Source organism: Carassius auratus, unplaced genomic scaffold (genome assembly GCF_003368295.1).
Source record: "Carassius auratus strain Wakin unplaced genomic scaffold, ASM336829v1 scaf_tig00216977, whole genome shotgun sequence".
Lineage (NCBI taxonomy): Eukaryota > Metazoa > Chordata > Actinopteri > Cypriniformes > Cyprinidae > Carassius > Carassius auratus.
In genome coordinates this window covers 39874-50784 of record NW_020528829.1, presented here as the reverse complement: position 1 = coordinate 50784, position 10911 = coordinate 39874, and the positions used below count along the sequence as shown (strand labels likewise).

The window sequence follows — 10911 nt, the reverse complement described above, 5'->3', positions numbered from 1 at the left end:
TTGGTTGTATTCGACTGAGTGAACAGTACGAGAATGCTAACACACCAGCCGCAGTAGTCCTCTCTGGAATATTGCTTTGACACTTTAGGGTAAGTTTTATAATAATACAAAAGAGTTGGGTACTGTCATTCCAAACGTGAATTTATAAAAATGTAGAAAAATATCTCGGCTGATCATCCTATGTGCTCTACGCATGAGTCCAAGAGTGCAATGGGAATGTATTTACAGTGATTATCTCTGGGTAAAGAGTGCTTTAACTAAAACGTTACATAATATAAAAAAGACGTGTTTATACAGTCTTCATTAGCTCAAAAGACATGAAAAAAATGACACATTTCTCTGTCTCATACCACTTTGGTGGTTGCATATGTCTTACTCTGTGTCTTTCTTATTTGGTTAGATTCTAACCATCAAACACCGTAATCTTAACAAAAAATTACTCGAATGAGTATTGTACAGTACATGTATCATTATAATTGCTCCATGAGGTCTTTTCTATCTACTTTCAATGACACTCAGGATTGGACCAAGGGGTAGAGAGATACATGAGCCATAATCAAAATCAACTCTCTTTTATGCCCAAATGAATTCTGTTAAACAAAAGACCACCTTAAAATGATACTCTAATACATTTGTGTCAAACACAGAGCGTATGTGATGTGTCCAGCAACCCCTGTTGTATCGCATCAGAGCGCTTGTGCTGGTTTCAAGTGCATCAGGGGATCAGATAAAGCCGACCGGCAGTAATGCATGTAAACTAAGCTATTGTAATCAGCATTGTTTGGGCCATTCTGTGCTAACTGCGTTGTATCAATCCCTAGCCAAAGGCTCTGTCCCAAATGGCAATGACAAATAGGAGTGTCCATTCTAAAGAAAAAAATAAAATAAAATGTGTGGACGTTTTTAATAACGAATGTTATGGTTTAAAAAAAACTATTTAAGAATGCAATGAAAATGTCATGTGGTGTAACCATCAAGTAAAAAAAAAAAAAAATATATATATATATATATATATATATATATATATATATATATATATATATGAATACAAACTGTAAAAAAAAATTTGTGATTAATGTGAGCTCATTTTTGTCCTGTGATTTTTACATATTAATATAATATTAATTAATACTATTTTATGTAATATTCATACACATAGTTTGAAAATATGTAATATACATTTACAGTGCTATAATTTGTTATATTAGCTTGACGGTAAATTACTAAATAATAATTAACACTGCTGACATTTGAAATCATTCTCTCTTCTGACTGCTATAATTAATCTTTCCATTTTATTGTTCCTCTTTTGGAAAGTCATGTTTTTTTTAATAGGAATGCAGTTTAAAAGTTGACCTAACTATGACAACAACTGCTTCTGAGAGCCTTGAAAATGTAAAAAGGTTCTATTTAGCTCATCAAATTCTGTAGTTCTGAAGTCAAGTGCATCATTTGGGACAGGGCTCTGACTCTGATTAACAATATGGGAAGCGCTATCAGCGTCCATGATATTTGTTGAGCTGCGTTAGGGAGCTACACACCCCCTCGTTGTGGTCACGATTGTTCTTAGTTGGCTGGTTGGTGGGTTTCTCCGGACCCTGGAAGGCAGAGTGGTGATCGTCCGCGGGCAGGTGTGTGGTTTTCCCTAGGGATCCCCAGAGACGTCCGGGATCTGTAGGATCAGAAGCTGCCCTGGACAAAAGGGTGGCTGAGAAGCCCCTCGGCAGTGGGCCGCCATTTCTCTTCCACAAAGATCTGCCGCAGGAAGTCCCTGCATGCGTCGGACACACTCTCGGGCAGGTTTGGCTTAGTCGGCTGGGTTGCGATCTTGAAAATGGCTGCCATTGCTTCATATTCAGCCCACGGGGGCTTCTGGGTCAGCATCTCTACGACCGTGCAGGCAACACTCCTGAGGAGAGAGAGGGTTATTCTAGTTAACTGAAACTCAACGAAATAGTATCTCAATGATACTAAAATACATCAAATGCAACCGATCTCACCAGATATCTGCTTTGCGTCCATAGCCTTCTCCGTTAATGACCTCCGGGCTCATCCAGTAGGGGGTGCCGGTGACCGATTTGATTCCCGTCCCAGACATGCAGATGGTCTGAATGCGCTTGCTAGCCCCAAAATCTCCCAGCTTCACATTTCCAGAGGAGTCCCTCAAGATGTTAGCGCCTGCGAGGAAACACGTGTAGATCGAGTTACATCGGTCGAGATGTTTGTCTGACCAATGATGACAACTGCATCAAATTATAAGCTGCCTATGGCTGATGAGGTTTGAAGCTTGAGACTAACTCTTAACTCCCACGCTTCTAGTCGGAGTGATTTTCCGTTGCTTTAGTCGCGTTGCCTGTGAGATTTGTGCTTGTTTGAGTCGTGACTAATTCCCGCCAGCCACAAGATTTCCACACCCTGGAAGTCTGACTGTACTGTGAATGGAAAATGAAGACGAACACGAGAGGAAGGACAGAGACTCCTTCCTTTGCAGCCCGTAATTATTGTGGATATTTCCAATAGAAGATCTTCGGTTTATCATGGGAATGATAGAGACTGTATTGCTCATGTGTGCCTTGATAAAACTATGAATGTAAATGTTTCACATGACAGTTTTGCAAGTGTATGTTGCTGGAACATTACTTGAACGTTTAAAGAAAACTAAAAAACATTTACAATTAATTTAAATTCTTGTTCTACCAATTAAAAAAAATAAACACATTTTGAACACTACATAAATCTACAATCATCCTTATAAAAAAAAAATAATAATACATTAAAAAATTATATTGTAAAAAAAGAAAAATATAAATTGTTTAACACTGCATAATATGTTATTTAACAGTAAAATATATGAAATATCATATAAATTACAGTAAAAGTTCCTGTGTGATGCATCATATTACTATATTTTATATAAATAGTTTTGTTTCCGATTTTAATTATGTTTCTTATTTATAATATTATGATCATTTAAGGTAAAAAGCAGATTTTGGTAGCTTGGAATATTACCATTATATCACTTAATGAAATATGCAGTCATAAGTTGTAAAATATTCAAGCAGTAAACACAGCTTTTACTGTAAATTGATTTTTTTAAATATATATATTACATGTTAACACTATTTTTAAATGATATTTTTGAAAATTATATCTTTTTTTTATTTTTTGCATATCTTAAAACTTCTTTTCGTGGAATGTTCTGCTTAAAGTGATTGCATCATGTTTCTTTAAAATAAATGTCACCTGATTTGCTATTGTTAATTAATTCATGTAAAGCAATTACATTCATATAGAACATTTATAAGGGTCCAGTTTTTGGGCCCACATCTGCCTTTCTTAATAAACTGAGTGAATAAAAAATGTCCTTGTCTAATTGATGCAATGCTGACATTTTCTGGTAGGTAAATATCATTTACTGGCTGTTCATTTTGGTCAGAATTTATCCCTAAAGTTAATGCAAAACCTTTCCCCCTTGCTATTTTTGGCAATGCCTAAGGGAAGTAACACAAATCTGAACCAAACAAATGTTATTTCACCTAATAAGAAGGAATGTATTTGAGGTGACACTCTCCTTCAGATTTACATTACAAAGCAACAGCCCACTGTTCTTAGCTGGAGGTGATTTATGACTACTGCGATTTACCTTTGATGTCTCTGTGTACGATCATGTTGCTGTGCAAATAGTGGACTCCCTGTAGGATCTGTCGGGTGTACTTGCGGGTGACTTTTTCAGTCAGTGCTCCGTACGCCTTCAGCTGGTCTTTAATAGAGCCCTAGACACACATGGACACACAGATTAATCATACTGGACAGACAAGAGCTAAGAAGCCAGATACCATTTTCAGCACATGAAGTGTAAGCAAGTGTTTTATTCTCCATAAGCAGAAAGAACTGTAGAGGCTATGTATTTTTATTAGGAAACTTCAAAAACAAGCTGTCGGGATATGCGTTGATAGGAAACATGAAAACAGGATTCAAACCTGTTTACCAAAAGACACAGTGCAAGGGAAAGGGGTTTGACCCCCTTCATGATATCCTCTTTATTTGTTGTTGTTGCAAATGTTGTACTGTATGTTATCGTTACAGTAATACTGTATGCAGGGATGCAAACATTAATTATGTAACAAGTACAAAGTATTAAAATTCACTGTTGAACTCTCATTTGTTCCTTTTTAAGAAGTGTGCTATTACTATGGTGTTTTTATTCGTGTGTGTGATTGCTTTGTCTACAACTAAATATAATGTCTACATATTTTATATTATAATATATAAAGATGTATTAAATTATATAGAATATGATTTAAATAAAAAAAATTATATGTATTATTTTGACTAAGGTTCAATTTATTAACATTTGCTAATTGCATAAGTTAGCATGAATTAAAAATGAAAAATACTTAAAAATAAATTTTAATTAGTGTTAATTTCCACAAATCAAAAATTGTATCTGTTATTGTATCTGTTAATATTATTTAATTGACTTAAGCTAAAAAATAAACAACTTATATTTTTATATTTTAAATTGTACAACAATAAACTATTTAACTATTTTAAGAACTATTTTTTATACTAACATTAACAAAGATAAATAAATACAAATAAATACATACCAAATATATTCAAATAACATTTATTGCTCATTCTTACAATTATCAATGTTCTATTCCTTGTAATTATATAATAAAATATTTAATATTTAACAATCTAAAATATAATATGTAAGCAATTATATAAATATAACATTTAATAAAATAATTTAATAATAGTTACATTTTCACTGTGTAAAATTACAATAAAGATATGAGTCTTGACTTGGTCCATCAAGTACATTTAATTACACTAATACCATATCATATATAATAATTATAAAATAATACATAACATTAAATAAGGACATCTGGAAGCATGCATATTAGAACTTTCAAATGATTAATCGCATACAAAATAAAAAAATTTGTTTGCATTATATATGTGTGTGTTCTCTGTATATTTATTATGTATATATAAATACACACACACAGTATATATTTTGAAAATATTCACATGTCTACATTTATATTCATATAATTAAATATTATAGTATATTTTATATATAAATAACATATTTTTCTGAAATATATACATGCATGTGTGTGTTTATATATACATGATAAATACACACACACACACACACACACACACACATATATATATATACATATAGTATATATTATTTATATATTATATATATTATTAGTATATTTGGATGCAATTAATCACAATTAATCATTTGAAAGCACTAATGCATATACTTTTTCACAGCATTATATTATATTATATTATATTATATTATATTATATTATATTATATTATATTATATTATATTATATTATATTATTATATTTGTCGTAAAGCAGTGTGTCAGGAAGTCCCACTCAGATGTGTTCACAAAAGTGGAGCTGGAAGTTTATGGTGTATGGTAATTTATTTATTTTTTTACTTTCTGGAAAAACAGGTCATAGTGCCAAATGTTTCTCACATGTGACTGTGTTTCTTTGAAACACTGGCCCAAGCAAAGTTCATATTTCCTCAGCTTTCCTGTTTACACCCCTCGCCGAAGAAACAATGTCTCCTCAAGGACAACATCGTGAAACACCTGTGACGCAAACTACAATAACAGAAACCACAATGCCTTTCAAGCAATAATACATTTGCACAGCTCCTTCAAAGTATTAATTTTTTATTATGAAGTATCACAATGTCCTTTTCAAGTTATTTAAAATGAAACAATGTGTACCGCATATGTAATCCTACTGTAATACTCTCCTACAGGCTCTAGCGATCTTCTGATCCCTCATTATGCAATATATTTCTCACCTCACGTAACCCTATTCCACATCCTACTCATTCAAACTGGTTCTCTTTGTCTGTTCCCTTCACCTCTGCTCTTATCAGGACGCAGCAGTGCTGTGCAGAGGCTGGTGGCTTTGGCTCTGAGCAGCGATGGATCTGTCTGCCAGAGACCTTGGTGAAACATTCCCCTTTACCAGACAATATGTGACTAAGACACCGCGAGTCTGTGCATATTAAAATGGAGCTGACGGATGGGACAGACCACGTCTGACGCTCGTTAAGACACCCATTTGCAGAGAAAATGAACTCGTAAAGCCGTGCGGTTGTGTTGACAAAGAACACTGTGGATACGTTCGCGAGCCAAAGACATTTTGGAGAGGGTTTGCTTATTATTTGGAAAGTGCAGATTCATTGTAAGTTTAACCATGTCATTTTCTTAAAACACAAAGAGACACTGAGACTGTGGCCAGTAACAGTTGTTGTTGTTGTTTGTTCACACAGGCTATCCATGTTTTTTAAAACCTGATTCTGTCAAGTAAGTTAGACAGGGTATCAATACACATTTCCTGATTCAATTTGATTCTGATTCTGTTGTTTTATTTGGAATCCAATTTCAATTTAATTGGATTTGAAACTGATTAATTGGTCGATTTTACTTACATATAAATGAACATTTGTAGTTCAAATGGATTCAAACCAGTAACTCATCTTTTCATTACAAGAATTGTTTCATAGAAGATCTCATGAGATCTATCCACTGCTTTTGACATGGTTAACCACCAGATCTTCCTGTCAACCCTATCGGCATTAGACCTCTAAGGAACCGCACGCCAGTGGTTTGAGTCTTACCTCTCAGATATGTCTTTCAAAGTATCTTGGAAAGGTGAGGTGTCCAAATTGCAACATCTAACTACTGGAGTGCCTCAGGGCTCAGTTATTGGACCACTTCTCTTCTCTGTCTACATGGAATCATTAGGATCTGTCATTCAGAAACATGACTTTTCATACCACCATTTGCTAATGACACTCAACTCTACCTCTGGTTCCATCCTGATGATCCGGCGATAGCTGCTCGCATCTCAGCTTTTCTAACAGACATTTCTTGCTGGATGAAGAACCATCACCTTCATCTCAACCTTTCCAAGACAAACTGCTTGTGGTTCCAGCAAACCCTCTAACTCTACCTCTCTCTTTTCTAGTTCTATTCTTAAAAAAAAAAAACATGTCCCTTTAAGACTTGCACTCTATTCATTTGCTGCTTGTTTTCAAAAAAAAAAAAAAAGCTTTCTAATCTTTTGTATTCTATCTGTTTTCTTTTCATGTATTATACAATTAACAAAAGCAAAAAGACCTCTAACAATAGCTTGCTTTATTCTTTTTCTATTCTATCTCTCTTCTTTTTATTTATTATATTATTTAAAAATCCCTTGCTACGTGCACTGTGTTAAGCTAGGTGAGACTTGTTATAGCACTTGCATATCATTGCTCTTTTGTTGATTTTGATTGCTTCCATTGTCCTTATTTGTAAGTCGCTTTGGATAAAAGCATCTGGTAAATGACTAAATGTAAATGTAAATGTAAATAAGAGTTGTCTCAAGAATCAGGGTAAAATGGTCACACTGTATGTTCTTAGAAGAACCATTTCACAAGAGTCATTTGTGTGTAAATCAGGATAAACTATCTGTGCTGTATATTTTGATTTACTTGTCATTTATTTATGAATTTGGATACACCAGTCTTGCTTTATGTATGACTCATTAAAACATTAAAACTGGTTCATAAGAATAATTTTTCATGAATCAACATACACTTTTCTTGCTGTATTTTCTGAATTACTGAAAAAAAAAAACTGGTTTATAAGAGTCATTTGTATATTAATCAGGCAGGCTACACGGTTCATCTTTTGATTCACCGAAAATAACTGGTACATATCATTTGTTCTTGAATCAGGGTACACTGGATGTGGTTTGTTTTGATTCACCAAAAGCATCTCTTTCAAACAAGTTTTGTTTATGAACCAGGCTACTCTGGTAATGCTGTATGATTCGCTAAATGTAATGTCTTGATTCGCTAAAATGAACCGATTCATAAAAGAGTAACTTGTTCATTGATAATAAAGATTATCAATGGAAAGTGAATAAGAAGCATGTTGTTGTACTAAAATAGTCCATGCAAAAGTACTAGTATGGTGAATTTACCCAAAGAATGATTTCTTATTCATTCCACAGTATGCATGAAGTCTACATTAAATTACACAAATACTGAAAATAACAAAAAAAATGAGGGGTTGAATCTAATGTTTGCGAGTCATTCTAAAAGTAAATATCTCCAAATCCCTCCAATGAGCTGCATCAACACAGAGCAAACACAAACATAACTGTATACACACCCCGGGCATGAATTCCACAAAGATGGCCAGCTTTCTCTGCACTGGATCACGCGAGCAGCCGTAGTACTGCACGATACGGTCGTGACGCAGATTCTTCAAGAGCTGGATCTCACACTCCAGTGCATTCACTTCCTGTGGAGACAGACAAGACACGAGTAAGCACAACATCTCTACAGAGCATAAATACTAGGGCTGGGTAAAAATATCGATACCTCGTTTTTAATTTACTCTCATTCTCAATCTTTAAGCAACAAATAATCATGACTAAACATGGTAAGTTAAAAGAAAGTACTGCTCCTGAAGTGTACCCAAAATAATCTATATAGAATCAAATCAAATTTAAAGCTTGTGAACGAGAATCGAATCGAATTGTGAAATTGGTTTCAAAACCCAGCCCTAATAAATCCTGTCATCATCTGAGTCAGTGTTAATTTCGTTGACTAAATATTTTCGTCATTATTTTCGTCACGAATATATTTTTGCCGACGAAAACGAAACGAAAACTAAAATAGAAGGCACTGATGGAGACTAAAACTATGACTAAATTGATTGACATTATCGTCAACGAATAAAGGACGAGACGAAAATAGACTGTGACGAAAATCAAATCAGCAGACGGGAGAGATGCGAGGAATGAGCAAAAGAACCGGCAAACAAGAACAGACTGCATGAGAGAAGAGAACCAATCAGAGCCTGACTTATTGAGACGTGAAGCGAAGGTTTTCAGTTTTTATGAGCTCCCGGGAAGTCGGCATTCGAAGAGGTGATAGGGACTTTAAGCAACAGCCTCTGGTGGAACGGCAACGCCATTCTGGCGTTGTATTGCGCCTGCGCGAATTTAACTGCTACTTTGTGACGTTCTAATTTAACGGTCTACTACGGGAGAACAGCTGATTTGCCAGAGTCGCTACAACGTGAGAGGTTAGGTAAATAAATGTTATGTTTTTAGACTTATTTACATCATACAATATTAAAAACTCCTCTTCTGACAAAAGATTGTCATTTAACGCCAAAAGCAATCCTTCTCCTGCTTTTTTAAATTATATATTTTTTTGGATCTCAATAAATGAATTAATGCTGCGTTGCGCTGTTCTGTTTTACCGTTGCTTAGTGACTTTTACGTTCTTGGCTACAGCGGTGTGACGGCAAACTTCCGGTCGCTGTAGCCGTTCCATTCGCAGCTGTTGCTTAAAGTCCCTACTGTCTAAAAGAGCGACAAAATGTCCACAGCTCACTTCACGTTTGACGACGAACAAAACAAAACAAAGTGTAAAGCACGCAGAGCGCTCATTCGTGGCAAGAACACAACCAATTTGAAAAGACATTAACAGACGAGCCAACCGGACATTTTCTGAAATGTAATTTTACAACGATGTTCTTTTGTTTATTGAGCTAAGCAAAATTGGAATAGTGCAGTGCGTAGATGTTGTAGCATTAAATATTACGAACTGAAAAGTACTGTAAAATAGCCCCTTCTTCAAATTAGATGCGAGCACAATACTAATACGTAATATCATGATAAATACATTTGATTAATACTAATGTTTAGTATATTTTATAATGTTCTACCTGTTGACAATATCACAAATATTTCTATATTAGTCATGTGAAACATGAATGTTCACATCCTATCATTATACATACAAATCTAGCAATAATGTAGTATTTAAAACATACAATATTGCTAGACAAATGAATACCTTATAAAATCTTGTTACTTTTTTTATCCACCTAGCTGCCAACTTATTAAATATTTACTTTAAATGTATGCACTTATTGTTCAGCTCAGCTGTAAGCTTTAAGGTCCTGGACCTAACTTTATTTTTATTTTATTGATGGTCAATTGGCAGCTAGTTATTGTTTACATTATCATGACAGTGTTTGTTGCTGCATAAAAGCTTTTGAATCGAAATAAAGACACAGTTGTGTTGAAATAAAGTTGAATTTGTGTTTTATATATTTTGGTTAAGTTTGTTTCCTATACCAGCTGTAAAAAATTGTCTAGTAAATCTGTTATTGATTTTAGTCTTATTTTAGTCGACTAAAATACCAAGCAATTTTAGTCGACTAAAATACCAAGCAATTTTAGTCGACTAAAATAAGACTAAAATTAAAACAAATCAGATGACTAAAACTTGACTAAAACTAAAAAGAATTATAGTCAAAAGACTAAGACTAAAACTAAATTAAAATTTCGTGTCAAAATTAACACTGATCTGAGTCCACTTCAAACTTACCTTGCTGGTCTCCTGACTCTCAGGGTCAAAGGGCACCTGCTTGGCCGCCAGCTCGCGTCCCGTATCAACATCGTAGCAGAGGTAGACCTCTCCGAACGCTCCCCGACCGAGCAGTTTCCCCTGACGCCAATTTACAGGAGCCCTTGGGGCTGAGGAGGGTAAGAAGAAACAAACCAGAAAGTTAACCTCACCACCAAACCGCAGACTGTAACTTAAACCAGACCAAATCACTCACACAGACTCGCTGACGACTCCGAGTCAAACCGCAACTGCATTACTACACAGATTTACACTTTCAGATTTATATGCAACTGTTCCCCTCTCAGGCAATAAACTAGGATTTCAATGAACAGAGAGGCAGAGAGTGACTACTGGCAGTTGCTGCACGTTATTATAACTTATATTCAAGACTAAATATTAAACACCTGAATATTACTTCTTTAAATCAAGGCC

General features: G+C 34.7%; 1 protein-coding gene across 1 annotated transcript in view; it reads right to left on the bottom strand.

Moving 5' to 3' along the window:
* Nucleotides 1-1068: 1068 nt before the first annotated feature.
* The window catches only part of LOC113099578 (mitogen-activated protein kinase kinase kinase 3-like), a 42350-nt gene continuing 32507 nt past the window's right edge, over nt 1069-10911 (bottom strand). Inside the window, exons 13-17 of the mRNA XM_026264436.1 lie at nt 10459-10607; nt 8222-8353; nt 3644-3773; nt 2001-2178; nt 1069-1909 (exon numbers count right to left, since the gene is read on the bottom strand). Of these exons, the coding sequence (XP_026120221.1) occupies nt 1681-1909; nt 2001-2178; nt 3644-3773; nt 8222-8353; nt 10459-10607 (818 nt within the window). The 3' untranslated portion in view covers nt 1069-1680. The remainder of the gene's footprint in view (nt 1910-2000; nt 2179-3643; nt 3774-8221; nt 8354-10458; nt 10608-10911) is intronic.